This window comes from Suillus bovinus, assembly GCF_016758785.1.
Source record: "Suillus bovinus strain UH-Sbo-P2 chromosome Unknown EDB93scaffold_3, whole genome shotgun sequence".
Classification (NCBI taxonomy): domain Eukaryota; kingdom Fungi; phylum Basidiomycota; class Agaricomycetes; order Boletales; family Suillaceae; genus Suillus; species Suillus bovinus.
The window spans coordinates 427532-442271 of NW_024542059.1; the positions used below are offsets into that span (position 1 = coordinate 427532).

General features: G+C 49.1%; 6 protein-coding genes across 6 annotated transcripts; 2 read left to right on the forward strand and 4 right to left on the reverse strand.

Annotated features, from left to right (window-relative positions):
• Positions 1–369: 369 nt before the first annotated feature.
• EDB93DRAFT_434938 (uncharacterized protein) lies at positions 370–1981 on the reverse strand. Its single transcript, XM_041456359.1, has 4 exons — positions 1619–1981; positions 1432–1553; positions 1221–1378; positions 370–1166 (listed from the first exon to the last, which is right to left on the reverse strand). The coding sequence occupies exons 1-4, from the start codon at positions 1892–1894 to the stop codon at positions 628–630; spliced, it is 1095 nt and encodes a 364-aa protein (XP_041312710.1). The 5' UTR covers positions 1895–1981; the 3' UTR covers positions 370–627.
• On the reverse strand, positions 1925–4958 carry EDB93DRAFT_1117284 (apses-domain-containing protein). Its single transcript, XM_041448375.1, is given in 6 exon segments — positions 1925–2219; positions 2230–2430; positions 2483–4419; positions 4478–4647; positions 4703–4734; positions 4800–4958. The coding sequence occupies 5 exon segments, from the start codon at positions 4821–4823 to the stop codon at positions 2359–2361; spliced, it is 2235 nt and encodes a 744-aa protein (XP_041312711.1). The 5' UTR covers positions 4824–4958; the 3' UTR covers positions 1925–2219; positions 2230–2358.
• Positions 4959–5769: 811 nt separating this feature from the next.
• Positions 5770–7970, forward strand: EDB93DRAFT_1237758 (tyrosine protein phosphatase; the record flags this gene model as incomplete). Its single annotated transcript, XM_041451457.1, has 5 exons — positions 5770–5834; positions 5866–6136; positions 6188–6280; positions 6328–6948; positions 7011–7970. 5 exons carry the CDS (start codon positions 5770–5772, stop codon positions 7968–7970), a joined length of 2010 nt encoding a protein of 669 aa, XP_041312712.1.
• A 115-nt stretch (positions 7971–8085) lies between these two features.
• Positions 8086–9544, reverse strand: EDB93DRAFT_1283337 (Uroporphyrinogen decarboxylase; the record flags this gene model as incomplete). Its single annotated transcript, XM_041454470.1, has 3 exons — positions 8086–8818; positions 8880–9382; positions 9433–9544. The coding sequence occupies 3 exons, from the start codon at positions 9542–9544 to the stop codon at positions 8327–8329; spliced, it is 1107 nt and encodes a 368-aa protein (XP_041312713.1). The 3' UTR covers positions 8086–8326.
• A 142-nt stretch (positions 9545–9686) lies between these two features.
• Positions 9687–10626, forward strand: EDB93DRAFT_435187 (uncharacterized protein). The gene is made up of 6 exons (XM_041456360.1): positions 9687–9790; positions 9841–9904; positions 9956–10103; positions 10163–10267; positions 10325–10477; positions 10530–10626. Exons 1-5 carry the CDS (start codon positions 9756–9758, stop codon positions 10420–10422), a joined length of 450 nt encoding a protein of 149 aa, XP_041312714.1. The 5' UTR covers positions 9687–9755; the 3' UTR covers positions 10423–10477; positions 10530–10626.
• Positions 10627–11608: 982 nt separating this feature from the next.
• Positions 11609–13667, reverse strand: EDB93DRAFT_1100041 (cytochrome P450; the record flags this gene model as incomplete). Its single annotated transcript, XM_041446966.1, has 11 exons — positions 11609–11690; positions 11745–11874; positions 11928–11938; positions 11988–12113; positions 12166–12247; positions 12304–12493; positions 12550–12678; positions 12731–12846; positions 12897–13045; positions 13099–13423; positions 13475–13667. The coding sequence occupies 11 exons, from the start codon at positions 13665–13667 to the stop codon at positions 11609–11611; spliced, it is 1533 nt and encodes a 510-aa protein (XP_041312715.1).
• Positions 13668–14740: the final 1073 nt, after the last annotated feature.

Sequence of the window (14740 nt, forward strand, 5' to 3'; positions counted from 1 at the left end):
TGCCATACTGTAACTACTAGTACTGGTCCTGCAAACACTGGCCAGATAATCTTCGCCTCCAAGGTCATGACAACCAACTCCCAAACTACCTTACTCTCACGTGAAACATAAGCATTGACTCGGTCGATCTGGAAGCCAATCTTGTATGTATGGGCAATGGTGATGATCTTGCAGGTCCTGAATCTATATCACTCAAATGTGAGTTGATGAGATCGACACAGCACTTGAGCTATCGTCACGGTGAGCAAGAAGCCTTGGAATAAGAGTGAGTGCTGGTTGACGGAAATGAAGTATTACCAAGAATGATTTTGCAGAGTTGGAGTATATCGACCGAGGTCACAGAGTTTCACCAAAATCTGTTGAGGACGAGATCATGCTAGGTTGATAGCACCTCACACAATGATGGACAGTGGGATGTGCACGACGCGCTGATGCTCTTTCATCTAATATATGTTGTCAAGTCGCAGAAGTGGTGATTCTGTCACTTCTACCGTCACAATTAGCAGTAATTCTGGCCACAGGGATCCAGATATCTGAGATAATCGGGGAAGCAATTAATCAGCAGTTGAATAAACAATCAAGCGTGTACTATAGCTAGAAGCATCCCCCAACACCATATCATGCCTCTTATCTCCTCGCAGACTTGCCAGGAATAAACTGGTTTGGCGCATCCCGCAAGACCAGCTGGCTGAGCTTCTCCTTCTGTTTCTCCGCCTTCCTTGCCTTGCGCTGAGACTTTCTTTGCATCTTCGCAAGACGGTCCTTGGTCAACCACCTCCGTTTCTTTTCTGACTTTCTCTCCTCTTCTAGCCTTTGCCGGTATTTGAAAGCAGCTTCGGCGCGTGCATCACGAATACTCCGGCCATTGAGATGCCCAAGTTCCTGGGCAACGAACTTCTTGAAAAGCGTGCTCTTGCGCTTCATAGCAGCCTGCCAGCGCGCTTGCTTCTTCGCTCTGCTATGAGGATTGCTCAGTTCCTTTACAACATGTACCTCCATCGGCGATGATGGGTCGAAAGGAACGGCGGAAGGATTGAACAGTGTCCTAAGGTACGCGTTCTCAGTTGTGCCGCTCTTGAGGGAAATCAACTTGGATAGAGAGAACACGGGTGGTTTGTACGTTATTTCCCGAACCGCCTCAGGCGTCGTGTCCAACAATGGATTAGCTACATCACCTTGAGGTCAGAAAATAAATTCAAATCAAAATAAGAGTGTCTGACGTTCTTTGTGTTCTCTCTCTTCCGGTTGAGGCCATGCAAGTTCGATCTTTGTCTCCGAGGTATATGGATCGGTAGCGAGCACCAGACGCTTCCAGTTCCAGCGGTAGAGAATGGGATCCCAATGAGGTTTTCGCACACTAATACGTCTCGCAAACACACTGTGGACAACATACAGTCAAAAGCAAGGACACGGACAGGTGCAAACACTTACGAGATCGCCTTGGGCTGCTCACCAGGTGAGGTGGCCTTTAGCAGTTGTTCACCCACGTAAAGCATACATTTTGAGTAGTGCACACTACGGTTGACCGGGGTCTTGTATTGCTTCCCCTCGTGCTACAAAACCATCCAGTCAGCACCGAAAAACCAGTGCAGTACCGTCAGTATAATTAGCTACGCACGAGGTTGGCACCCTTCAAATAGACGCGGTTGGTAAATTTATTTATGCTGAGAACCTCGTGGATGGTCTTGCGTGTGTCACCACGTATGCAAATTTGATCGCCTGGAACGACGTTCCAGTATTTTATGCGGTCCTTGACGCGTACGGCCTTTGTGATGGGGTCGAACCATGTCTGTCTATTTTGGAAGTGTTTCGGGACAGGGAGAAGATGTCGAAAATCTCTCGTCCATGGCGAGACAGTAGTAGCTCGTTGGACCTGTATACGGGTAAGTGACATCGAGTCCGAGACTGAGCACTGCGTTGACCACTTGAGGAAAAGTGATTAGCTGACTAAGCAACCTTTAGGCCTCCTCAAGCCGCCAGACTCTAGCTAAGATCAACTTAGTAACAGTGTTGGCACCAACCCCCGACTCGCTTATTCTCGGCATATTTTATATTCATCCAATTAAAAATGCAAACTAGTTTTTCTATATTTCATTTGGCATTAGTACTAATGACTGCAAAGTAGTCACATTGCCACTGCTTGTCTTTGTCTGATCAGGATCACAGGGCAACATCAATGTTACTGTAGTCTCCACATGGTTCTTCACATGTAGGGAAAATTTTGATAAAAATTTCCATATTCCAGCAGAAAGACGCGAGTTCGCGGTCTGTATTGAAGTTGAGATCCAGCAATAAAGGCTCGGTATGATTACAAGAGAAGAATGTCATAAATTACCAACGCCTCAACAAATCTAGCCGTCAGCCCATCGGCCCAGCTTTGGACCCGCTCCATGCTGTCGATGAAGCGCTGGGTTCCTCCGATTCTAGTGTCTACAGCAGAAAAGGTGAGACATATAGCCAATACTCGAAAAAATGTAATCACCTCGAGCAACATCCCAATCACGTTGTCCACTTCCGATGGCTGCATTCCACCGCACCCTGCCCCAATCAGTTTTCTATAATCAGCCATTCGTCCCCCAGTCCCCGCCTCTGCTTGGAACGACGCCAGCTCGTCAAACATATCTTTCCTTCGTTTCCTGTGCAGCCCAATCTCTTCTCGTAAGGCATCGCAGGTAGCTCGAAGTGCTTCCGGATCCGTAGGCACGTCAGCATATAGCGCCAACAGGTCTGATATGTCCTCCTCTTGGGGTAATGCCTTTCGTTTCCCTTTCCCCTTGTCCTTCCCAGGCTCTGCAACTTCCTCAATGTCATCATCCGTCCGGTAAGGCACCGTCGCTGCTGTGATCATCAACTCTCCATCAGCAGCGTCCCGTATCAAAATTTCGCGATTCTCCTCATCCTTTACCCATTTCTCCCAGCCAAGACGGTACCGCCTCCCCATCTTGTCGAGTAACCGTCCTTCCAAATCTACAAGCACACTCTTCGCTAGCTGCAGTCCCTCCGCTTTCGTTTTGAGCTGGTTTACGGCGCGGTGACTCTCTAGAATTTCCTGCTGAATGTTCTGCAAGAGTGCATGTGCTTGTGTCATGTCACGTTCTTTTTCTTGCAGTTCGCGGTCAAATGACGAGGCGAGACTGTCCAGCATGCTCGTGATGTCATTGACACAGCGCGTGCTGGCCTTCTGCGCTGCGACAGAGTGATGGAGAGGCGGCTTATCACCATTCATAGGGTAGGCCAACGTCACAGCATTGGAGGTTGTGGGACCGAGAGTCGCTTGAGCATTGCGGAAGGCCATCGATGAGAGGCGTGAGGTTGGGCCCGGAGATGCACGGAAACGTTCGTCCTCGAGAATGTAGTCTTCAGTGCTCTTGCCATCATTGTTGATGATCTTTGGATTAGCCCCGTGGTCAATGAGAAGTTTTACGAGACGCTTGCTCCGACACCGGGCAGCCATTGTCAGCGCAGTTTCACCGTCTTCGTCTTGAAAATTGATGACATCCGCGAGTTCTTTTGGGTAGTCAGCTAGGCGGTTAAGCACTGTTTCCATGTAGTACCGCGCGGCATGTGTCTTTCCCTTTGACATTGCAACATCGACAATGTGGTGGAACACGGTCCGGTTGTAATTGTCGATGTTGAGTGTGGAACGATGAAGAAGTTCGTACAGCTCGGGAAATTTCCGCACATCATAGTTGTTTGCAAACATGACACTTCGCATGAGCGCGGTCTGGCCTGCTTTGTTTACTTTGAATATTTCTGCGCCCGCTGTGATCAATAACTTGACAATACGTAGGCGGCCCATTGCTGAGGCCCAATGCAATGCCGTATGACCATCGTCATCAATGGCAGTATTTGGGTCAAAATCAGGCGGTGGAGAAATGAGAACCTGGGGGACTTGATTCGAGTCAGAAATGAAGTACTCGAGGATTTGGTCTGCGTATGCGCGTGGGTCGGTGGCGCCGTTAGGCTGCGTGGATTCAACTTCTGAACCCTCGTCATCATAGCGTTCATCTATGTGGCGCTGTGGCGGCTTTCGACGATTGCCACTGCGACGGTCTCTAGTAGCATCCGTCGATCCAAATGTATTTCCTATGGGTGAGGGAGTGCGTGAACTTGACGAGCCGCGGGAAGGTGAGGATGTCATGGATCCATCCTCTGATGCATGAACGGATAAATTTTCATGGTCGGATTCAACTTGGGGTTCAACATTCCGACGCGAGCGAGAAGTAGCAGAAAGGGCAGCCGCTGCTTCTGCAGCGGTGCGACGCGGGGGACGAGCCGCTGTACTTGTAGAGACAAGGTGTTTAGGAGCCAGAGGCGGGCTCTTAGCTGCTGGCTGAAAATCAATGATGGGGCGCAGAGCAGCTTCACAGTTGTACTGTTTTGCCAGAGCGAGACCTCGTTCAAGAGGTATCCACGTTCCTGTAGTGGAGCATCTTCCTCAAGTGATCACAAAAAAGGAATCGCGGAGATGGCTTACCTTGGTACTTGCCATACCCGCCCTGAACTTTTTCGTGCTCGCCCTTCTGTACTTCTCTCTCGAGCACACGGGTTCGCTGAGGTTTATCGAATCCCGCGACTTTCAGGATCTGAGTCGCGTTGAGCCACGAGTCAGCGCGCCGGCGCATGACAGCAACGCCCTTGCACATCCTTGGCGCGTAGCCATGAATGAGGCTGAGACTTGAATGTGGAACGAACGACTCACATCTCGAACACGGGAATCCCACTGTAAGTTGCCTGAGATTATGGGCCACATGGATGAGGTCAGTGCAGGGCGGTTAACGGATAGCAAGTAGTAGCACCTTAAAAATCTGACCCTCAGGCATGACGAAGACAGTTAAACGCGTTTATGCGTGATTCCAGGGGATTACTGGGATCAAAACGATTTTGACGGTGGACTCCCAGGCGAGCTGGTGCTGACGGGTGTCGCGGTTTCCGATACATACACGTGCTTCAACAAGAACAAACAACGCGATGCCATCCTCCAGCCTGCCATCCGAAGACTTTATAATTCTCTCGGAGAGAGCATGTAATACCACCGAGTACTATGTGCCAGCGTTGCATGAGATGAGACTAGCAACCATCATATTAATGACTTTGTTCTGACTCTTTAAGCTCTCGGCCTGAGAGTTTGTCTTATGTACAACAGTCTGAAATGCTACAGCACCGGTTGAACGTGTGGGCGGAACCGTTGACAACGTCTCAAGAGTGCGTTTCAATCGCCTTTGATGCCTTGTGAAACCATTCGCGCCGCTAAGATCCCTGATAAATTCATCATAAGATCCGATACTCGTGTTCTTCACAAGTCTATCTCGATTCAGTTACGCCCGTGACCCCCTGCCTTGGTATTGCATTTAGGCTTCCTAGTCTGTTCGCCTAGAATTAGACGCTGCCGCACATTAATATGTACCCCACGTTGGTTTAGCGGTTTGCCTCGTTGCAGACGCACTATTTTTGCCACAGAGCTGGGATTATCCTTGGTCGACTCTTGAGGATAATTTCTTTTATGATTCTGGGAGCTGCCTGTGGCGAGTGAGAGCAGTTGCTTTAATTTAAAAATCCGTCAAAGGAGTGGAACAAAAGGATATCAATCGAAGAAAGCAAAGGCCTGACTCGGACGCGACGGTCACGGGACCCGTTTCCTTTTGTAAGGTGGTTCTTTCCTCGAGGCTTGATAGCGGCAATTGTTCCTGCCTCACAAACCGCGTCTTTCTCTCTGACCACCACGAGGCTTTCTACTGTTCTAGTCGCCGTTCACAACAGCGAGCTCCTATGGCACCAGCCTGCGCACCACTCTGTTATTTTGGAGACAGGAAAGTCTTCTCACGACCGGTCTTGTCCAATTTTCTGAATTAATTCTATCTCTAGACTTTACTTTACTACCTTCCCCTACCCCGCACCATCTCCCCAATCTCTCAATAGCACAGCCTCAAACTCAGGAAATGCACCAAGGATTCGCCCCCAACCTCACATGGGTGCACCACTTGGTCCTTCAGCTCCCTCCCCGGACGATGACGCAATTTACTACTACTTTACAATCGATGACCAACTGCTCTACACCTCATTCTATCAGGACTGGGGCCCGCTGAACCTCGCAATGGTCTACAAGGCGTGCCTATTGATTCACGGCCTTTTGAAGGTACGCGTCCAATTCTCCTCGATCGTTTGCACGCGATCATGATCGCTGCAGGACGAAGATCTCAGTGCACACCGTCTTGTTCTCTATTCTTCCGATGATCCACGCCGTAAAGCTAATGCTGCTTTGTTGATGGCTTTGTACATGGTATGACTCGCCATCTCACAAAATCCTACGTATTCACCCCCTCTCAGTTAATCGTCCATAATTACAGTCCATGGCGCTGTTTCCAACCCATAAGCGAACTAGAGTTTATGTCTTTTAGAGACGCAGGGCGTGGCCCTTCTACCTTCAACCTTAGCATTCATGACTGTCTGTGGGGTTTCTGGAAAGGAATTCAAAACCGCCTTATCGACCTGGATACTTTCGACCTCCAAGACTACGAATTCTATGAGAAGGTCGAGAATGGTGACTGGAACTGGATAACACCCAACTTCATCGCATTTGCATCGCCTAGAGATTATGCGTGGACAAAGCAGAGGAATGAAATCGAGACTGCTACTGCTGTTGCAGCTCCTACATCCCCTGTGCGACCGGGTATGGCTTCACCACCAAAATCACCTCGGAAACTCGCTCTACAACGTAAACTTAATTCTGCTTTCTGCAATTGCCTCGAATATTTTGAGAAACATAAAGTCGACCTCGTCGTCCGTCTCAACGCAGAACTTTACGATAAACAGCTATTTTTGGATCGCGGAATCAAACATCTTGATCTCTGTTTCGAAGATGGGTCAAATCCGTCCGACGAAATCGTCCGCACTTTTATTGATGTGGCAGACGCTGTTATTGAGGGAGGTGGGGTCGTTGCCGTACACGTGGGTCATTTCATATATATGTGTATATTCTCACTGTTCTGACATATTTATATCATACTCAGTGCAAAGCGGGGCTCGGTCGTACTGGATGCCTCATTGGGGCATATCTTATCTGGAAGTATGGTTTTACAGCATCGGAGGCGATTGCGTTCATGCGCATTGTCAGGCCAGGTTGTGTTGTTGGTCCACAGCAACATTACATGCACCAGATGCAGCTTCAATGGTCTAAGTGGGCTGCTGCAGATGAAATACGACGCTTGCAGGTAGCAGCAGCTGCAGCCGTCGCACATGTCGTGACTCCTGCTACACCTCCTGCAGAACAGGACGAAGTCATGCACGAAACCAGGTCGTTGACGCCACCCGCACCACCTCTACCTCTACCACCCGTCACCCCCGGTCGTGTTGTTGTAGCTGCGAGGACGCACGAGACACCTCCGCCAGGACAACCGCGCAAAACGCCTATGGCAAAGCGAGTTCCTATTGAATCTGACGAAGAAGATGTGGAGATGGATGATACCCTCCCTGCTCTTGGAGCAGCACCGCCCGTTTCCCGGCCTCGTGCTCGGACAACATCTCGAGTCTCGGGCGCAAGAGGTACAGCGTCCGAACAACGCCCGACGCGGGTGTTGCGGTCATCCGTGGCAAGCGTACATCAGAAGACTACTGTCACCAGGGGCAGTCGAACGGCAGCTCAACCTCCTAACAAGATACCCCGATTGACTGGAGGTTCAGCCGCACGGAACACTGCCGCTGCTACAAGAGGGCCCGGTGCCCCATCAGCGCGCCGTGTGCCCCAGCCCCCTTCACCTACCCCATCGCGATTACCGACGCTCACTAAGAAACATAACCCTGCACCTTCACTGGCGGAATTGCCAACTACGCGGTCAGGCAGGCCTGAATCCTGGATGAAGGCAGGAGCCTCTGCCATCGTCATGCCTCCTTCAAAGTCTACACAACGCCCTGGTCCACGACCCGTTAGACGGAGAAGAAGCAGTTTTAGCGATGCAGATGTCGTTGCATAGACACCATACTATTGGATCTGTCGCTATATTCATGCTCTGTTGCGTTCATGTTTCTCCTACTTTTTATTATCGACAATGATCATCTTCATTCGTTTTCTGTATTTAATGATGATTTTTCTGGCGTTGTTTAGGCTCAGTATCTGCACTGTCCACATTACCCCCAAATCATCCATCCATCGAGCATCCATATCGTGTAGCTTTGATCTCATTTACCTTTCCGTGCCACTTGTCTTACCAGATGGCACTATGGAATAATGTGCGAGAGCGGGCAATCTCGTTCACGACACCCTGCCTGTTAGCAGCGTGAATGAAGATTCTATTGGTACAATTACAAGTTCTTTTGCTCTTCTCTCGCGTCATGAAGACGGCACTGCTGAGTACTTGTGAATACATTCCAGGAAGAATTTCATGTCTTCTGGATCAACCCCTGGTGTGATACCATGACCTAAATTTGCAATCCATGCTTTGCATACACCGCCTCTGGCATCATGGAATGCACTGCACATCCTCTTCACCTCACGCTCGATGGCCTCTCTGCCGCCATAGAGCACCACGGGGTCGAGGTTGCCTTGCAGAGTGATGGTTCTACCATCAATGACACCATCGGTGACCTTGGCAACATCCCGAGGGTCAAGCGTCCAGTCGAGACCGATGGTGTCATAACCTGCGCTTGCAGCGAGGGATGGGGATGCGCCCTTTGCAAACAAGGTGAGAGGGACGACGGGGAGTTGTCGTGCCTTGAGACCCTCACGGACTTCGTCCGCGATGCGTTTTAGATAAGGCAGAGAGAACGTAGAAAAGTCGTACGGCGACAGATCTCCAGCATTCGAATCGAATACCTGCAGAAGCTATTGGTACTCATAATTAGTTTCTGTGATCTGATGCGCGATGAGACAGACGCAAACGAACCTGTGCGCCGGCGTTCACCTGCCCGATGAGATACTGCACGCAGATGTCTGTGATGCGCTCAAGGAGCTGTTTTGAAGCCTCAGGGTATTTAAAGAGCCACGTCTTTGATTTCTGACGCGTCTGGCTTCCGCCCCCTTCAATCATGTACATCATAAGCGTCCACGGTGCCCCAGTGAAGCCGATGAGGGGAACCTGGCCTGCAAGGGTTTTTCGCGTGAGGGTGAGTGCCTCGAACACGTATCCGAGCTCTTTTTCTACATCTACTTCGCGGGGCAGCTTCTCGACGTCCGCAGGGGTGTTCAAGGGGTCGGTGAAGTGCGGGCCTGGGTTCATAATCACTTCCATACCCATGGCCTGCGGCACGACGAGGATATCGGAGAAGATGATGGCTGCATCGAGAAGGCCGGCGTATCGCCGGATGGGTTGCATGGTGATCTCAGTTGCAAGAGTAGGGGAGCGGCATATCTCGAAGAACTCGTGAGTTTCACGAGTTTTTCGGAACTCTGGTGCAAGTTATGGTAGATCTGAGGGAGAGGGTATGTAGGTGGCTTACCTGGGAGATATCTCCCTGCTTGGCGCATGACCCATACGGGTGCACGCTCTGTCTGCTCGCCGCGAGCTGCGCGGAGGAGAAGGTCATTTGTTAGAGTCGGAAATTCTGTCATTTTGATAATCAAGTGAAAAAATGACTTTTGTACGCGTCAGAGCCAGCGAATGAGTTCGAGGAAGAGACCGAGAATTCGTTTGGGTATATAGATATCCCTTGCCAAACTTGAACATGAGCGAGTTCTGAGATCTGCTTCGGGGTCTTCATTTCCTTCTCACCTTCACCGTCATCTCGTTATCTCTCAGCGCCTAGTATGCGCCCTTTGTATTATGACCATCAACAATCCAACCCAATTAATAGACGAGTTAGTCGATTCACAGGCTACTAGGCTAATACTCAAGAGCTGCACCACAGATTCAAAAAATCAGGCGAATTTGACCGTCTGAGACGTGATCTCCTATCACATTTCCAGCACAGTGTGAGTTATTATCCGATACATACGTGGCACAACCGCTTAACCGGTCTACAGGACCGCACAGAGGCCTTCAAATCTCGTGTCGATGATATAGCCCGACAACGGCTGTCATCTGACCCAAAACTAATATCTATGCCCAATGATGCTATCCAGCGTGAACTTTTAGGAGAAATCGACCGGTTCGTCCGCTTGTTGCCGCTCGGTCAGTATTGATAGTCTAGCCTACTTTTCTTAGCTATCCCATTGTTGAGCGAGCGGTAGCCGACGCTCCTTTGTTATCTGACCCATCCTTCCTCGCTGGCATAACTGCTTCACTGGAACGCACCATGTCGGCAGGCAAAAACGAAAAGAACAATGCTACTCCAAGTGAGCATTTATATGTATCCTTCGATGTTTCCTTTCAGTCCCTGACTGGGATGCTAGGCCAAACGACGCCAAACCTGCAACCATGTGATTCGGGCAATCCCGATTTCAGTACAACTAATAACGCTCTGACACCTTCGGCGGTCCAGAAAGAGTGAATCTGACCAACGCAGCCCTGGCATCTCTATGTAGTCTGACTGGACACCCTACAAGGTTTGACTCAGCTCTCTGCGCAAGGTAATATGCTCATGCTGCCAACTGCAAGCTATTTATTCATCCTTGATTTATTTATTTATTACAAGAAATTATTTGCGGTTGGGAGACTAACAATCAATATAGAATCATTAAGCTCCAAGAAATGATAGGCGAGTATCTCTTTGATTGTTATGAGAAAGCGCGCATACTATGCGACCCGGGTTGGATACCAAAAACAAATAGAGAAGCGAGCTCAGCGCCGCAGCTAAGTAGTTCACTTCTGTGGGTTGTCCGTGGGGAAATTGAGCAGCTCATTGGGCTAATCTGCGATTTGCACTGTCTTTGCTTGGAGATTGGTACGCTGACGACACATTGATAAGACACAAGTTGTTTTGAATGTTGCCAAGATGAAGTGTGCGCATGAAGTTCGTACAAGAAATATGGCTTGAAAATGAAGGAGATGGGGATTACAACAGAGAGACGGGAAAATTATAAGGCTATTAATCTTCTCGACCCGGTTGTATGTGTCAATTGTGGCGCGGTGAAAGTCCTTGCGGTATCGCGAAACTGGTCGCCGTAAAGGGGAAAGACACATGATATGCTTCCAGGCAACAAGTTCGTCAGCCATTGGGAATTTTAATTTCAAGGAAACTAGAACATTGACGTCTGAGCACCGCACACCAAACATAAATTGGATTGTTGATATGGTTCGAAACGGTGACAGCAACACACCCAAGAACGGACATGCGGGCACCAGCACTAGCGATGGTGCCAATGCGGTTTCGGTCGAGCATCTGTTGCTTGAAATCAGGCTGTGGACGTGACAACAACTTCGAGAGGTGAGTCTCTCGATATAGGTGGCTGGCAGCTCTCTGCTATGTGTCCCGTCTAACGAGCGAAGATGGAGATCAAAAGTAATAGTACTGGAAAGTTATGACATTCGCGATGCTGATAAGATGGGACACTTAGCACGTTAAGTCTGTCGCGAGCTGTTGGTGATGTAACCACCATGCGTCAAGTCTGAGCTATAGACCGCAAGCGTCTTGGATACCAGTATGCGCTGTCAACAACATGAAACAAGAAAACATGTACAATTATATCACCGCTCACAGCATAATTTCCTTAGCTTTGAGATTCATCTTCACATACCTAATATTGGGCATCCTGCTCGATGAGCGCGACGGCTTTCGAAGAGCGAGGCTTAATGGAACACTTGAAGGGTTTGGGGTGGCTATAAGGGTATCCATCCGGATCAACCCTGGACATGATCAGATATGCCACATACCTGATCGTGCCTGATAATGGATCAACCTCAGGCGTGATCTCAATCCCGTTCTCGACGGCCTTCGAGATATCGAACACCGCCAGGGACATCGCAGCAGATAACCAGACCGAAGCTTCGGCAAGGTGAATGCCTGTAAACGAAAAGCAATTAAGCGTCAGAATACAATTTGGGAGTGGAGCATACCTGGACAAATACTGCAGAACAGAAGGTCAGCATGGCGCAAAAAACCTACTGCATGCTTACCGTCTTCCAAAGCCGAAACAGATCGTGCGAGGCTCTGTCTCAGGCTCCCTTCCATCATTAGCCAAGAAGCGATCAGGATTGAATTGCGAAGGGTTGGCATATCTCTCCGGATCATTGAGCATGAACCTGCCACCATATTCCGTTTAAACATTGAATATTGAAAAAAAAGAGAACCAACCAAATGTTAGGTACTACCATCGACCCCTTTGGAATATAGTACCCGTCATGGACGTCGTCCTTAGACACACAGTGTGGAAAACCTGACATGGAAATACCGCTCGGCGACTAGTTAATGCTTTAAATGAGATACACTGACCGGTAGGGATGGTAGCATGCCATCGTAAGGCTTCTTTTACAAGCGCTCCGATGTAGGGAAGAGAGTCTTGGTCTGCGAAGGAGGGAAGATGATCAGGACCGACGACAGCATCTATTTCAGCCTGAGCCTTCTTCTGAACGTCAGGGAATAGAGTCATAGCTAGGAAGAACGAGTTGATGGTAGCAACAGTCTGGGAAAAGAAGTATGCTCTCAGAAGATGATTATTAGAAATATAGAAGGACCAACGGTATCGGAAGCGCCAGCATATAGAGTGGCAGCAGACCATTTCACATCGTGTTCGTCTTCCACTGATAAACGACCAGCACTGCCTCCCAACAGATTCGAGGTGAAAGATTCCGGGGCAATGCCAGCAGCCTGTGAAAATCAAACCTCAAGGCATACTCGGAAAACTGTACATGATGCCTACCATTTGACCTAGAACGAATTTATATGGAGCAGAAACCATCTCTTCAAGGGTGTCTTTACATTCGCGGGCCAGATGCTTGAAGCCAGCGCCAGGGAACCATTCGGGGACCTTGATCACTGAAAATGGTGAGGCCATTTTAAACAAATGTCTGAATGGTATGGCTTACAGAATGGCAAAACATCAGCCAAGAAAGCACCGGGAGCGGTGACAACCGACCACTGGTACAGAGCACGGTCTGCAAGGTCAATAAAGGGATCGTTGTTCTTTTTCGCCTCATAACCATGAGAAATGCGCAGAATGACAGCGCCAGCGGTGCTATCAAAATCAAAATCGTCTTGATGAAATGATCATTAATCGATAGTACATACTGTCGGACATGCGCCTGTAGTTGATCGGGTGTCGCGAACACACGCTTGAGAAATCGGCGAGTCTCGACCTCCTCGACTTGGTTGTATATTCCCATAGCGGCGCGGGTGCCAATGACGCTGTGGAAGTATTTGCGGTGCTGGCGTAAACGGTCCCCGTAAGGGAGGAGAGTCATAACGTTTTTCCAGCCAATGAGTTCGCCAGCAACAGGAAGGATAGGACGTTCAGAGTAGATAGTGCTCTTGTTGTCCATCATTTCCATTGCAATCTTGACAGAGTTCACCACCACAATGTGTTGGCCCAGAACCTCGATATGCGATATATCACCTGTCGACAAGACCTTGAAACGCAAGATCATGCGAAATAAGACATACTCACCATACTTCTTGCCCCACTCCGCGAATGTGAGCCAGGGTCTGATGTGGGGCATGTCCAGGACGTTCCCGATGAGAGGCCATCCCGGAGGGCCAGGAGGATACGGAGGGTTCTTCTTGCCGAACACCCGCTTAAAGAGATACACCCCGACGCATGCAAGGCATACGAGTCCAGTGACGTTGGGGACGGTCGACATGATCTAGTACTAGGAGAGAACAGTTGACTCAAGAGTGGGGTTGTAGTGAGGCTTGCAGGGCCCATGATCGCATCTATTGATCATCTTATTTATAACTTGGGCGTGGGCCCGTTACGCGACTTCATCATTCGAAAAAGTCTGAAATGATAGAGATCATCGGTCTCAGTAAAAACCTACATTGAGCGTGACTACTAAGTATGGCATCGTGATAAGACTCGGAATGTGGTCATACCGTTTCGTATCATTGCACTGGCGCCTTTTAGAAAACATCGGTGGCGAATTTCTCGCTACTGTTAGGGTAGCTCGCGGGTGTTCAAGTGGGACATGTCCAGGAAACGGCCACTCTAGGGCTAATCTGCATCCCAGGAGTCAGGACTCTTATTCCAAAGTATTAGACTCATAACCCGACTGCATAGAAGGCAGACCGTGGATAGAGTCCCTTGATGGGACTATGGGGCTTTGGGGGGAGTTTAAATGGTAGTGATCGCCGTATGCAGTAGTACTTCCGAGTCGGTGACAAAAGGTCTTCCAGTCTCCTTTGCTTTGGCCTATACGCTGTTCCAGAGAATTGACCGGACCTCGAAGAATCTTGATTTTCGACTCTGGCGTTGCAACTGTTCTGACATTAGAGTAAAAAATCAAAGAATCAAGAATCTTCGATATGCAACTTTAAGCTTTAAGTTATCGCACAATGTATCACGTGATGTACGTGTGCTCAGGTGATTTTAATATTTTGTACGGTACTAAGTCAGAGTCCAAAGATATATGTTTGAGTTACTGTTCAAGTTGTTCGTCTTTGGTTTGTGTGGCAGCACTCGGATATAGATTCTCAACACACTGCCGATGGTTAGTTCAAGGAATCCGTACGATCGACATCTACATTACTACCTCTTGGGCATAAACCTCTACAAGAAACAATCAACCTAAAGAGATGTCTCAAATGGGGTGACCAAAGTGAACTAAGCACCCGTTAGGATATACCAGTACGAGCTGATTCTTGCTCGTGTTGTTTCAGACTTGCTCAAGGCAAGGTGAATCACCTGAAGATGCCGATTTCCCACTAGTGTTAGAGG

What these genes read in the sequence shown, in the direction of transcription:
- EDB93DRAFT_1117284 (XM_041448375.1), bottom strand. Translation starts at nt 4,823, where the DNA reads ATGCCTGAGGGTCAGATTTTTAAG. An exon ending in CTGAGGGTCAGATTTTTAAG is followed by an intron (nt 4,735 to 4,799) that starts GTGCTACTACTT and finishes CCATAATCTCAG; the next exon opens with GCAACTTACAGTGGGATTCC. An exon ending in CGGGTATGGCAAGTACCAAG is followed by an intron (nt 4,420 to 4,477) that starts GTAAGCCATCTC and finishes GCTCCACTACAG; the next exon opens with GAACGTGGATACCTCTTGAA.
- EDB93DRAFT_435187 (XM_041456360.1), top strand. Translation starts at nt 9,756, where the DNA reads ATGACCATCAACAATCCAACCCAATTAATAGACGA. An exon ending in TATCACATTTCCAGCACAGT is followed by an intron (nt 9,905 to 9,955) that starts GTGAGTTATTAT and finishes ACCGGTCTACAG; the next exon opens with GACCGCACAGAGGCCTTCAA. An exon ending in AAAGAACAATGCTACTCCAA is followed by an intron (nt 10,268 to 10,324) that starts GTGAGCATTTAT and finishes CTGGGATGCTAG; the next exon opens with GCCAAACGACGCCAAACCTG.
- EDB93DRAFT_434938 (XM_041456359.1), bottom strand. Translation starts at nt 1,894, where the DNA reads ATGTCACTTACCCGTATACAGGTCCAACGAGCTACTACTGTCTCGCCA. An exon ending in ATTTGAAGGGTGCCAACCTC is followed by an intron (nt 1,554 to 1,618) that starts GTGCGTAGCTAA and finishes ATGGTTTTGTAG; the next exon opens with CACGAGGGGAAGCAATACAA. An exon ending in AGAGAGAGAACACAAAGAAC is followed by an intron (nt 1,167 to 1,220) that starts GTCAGACACTCT and finishes AAGGTGATGTAG; the next exon opens with CTAATCCATTGTTGGACACG.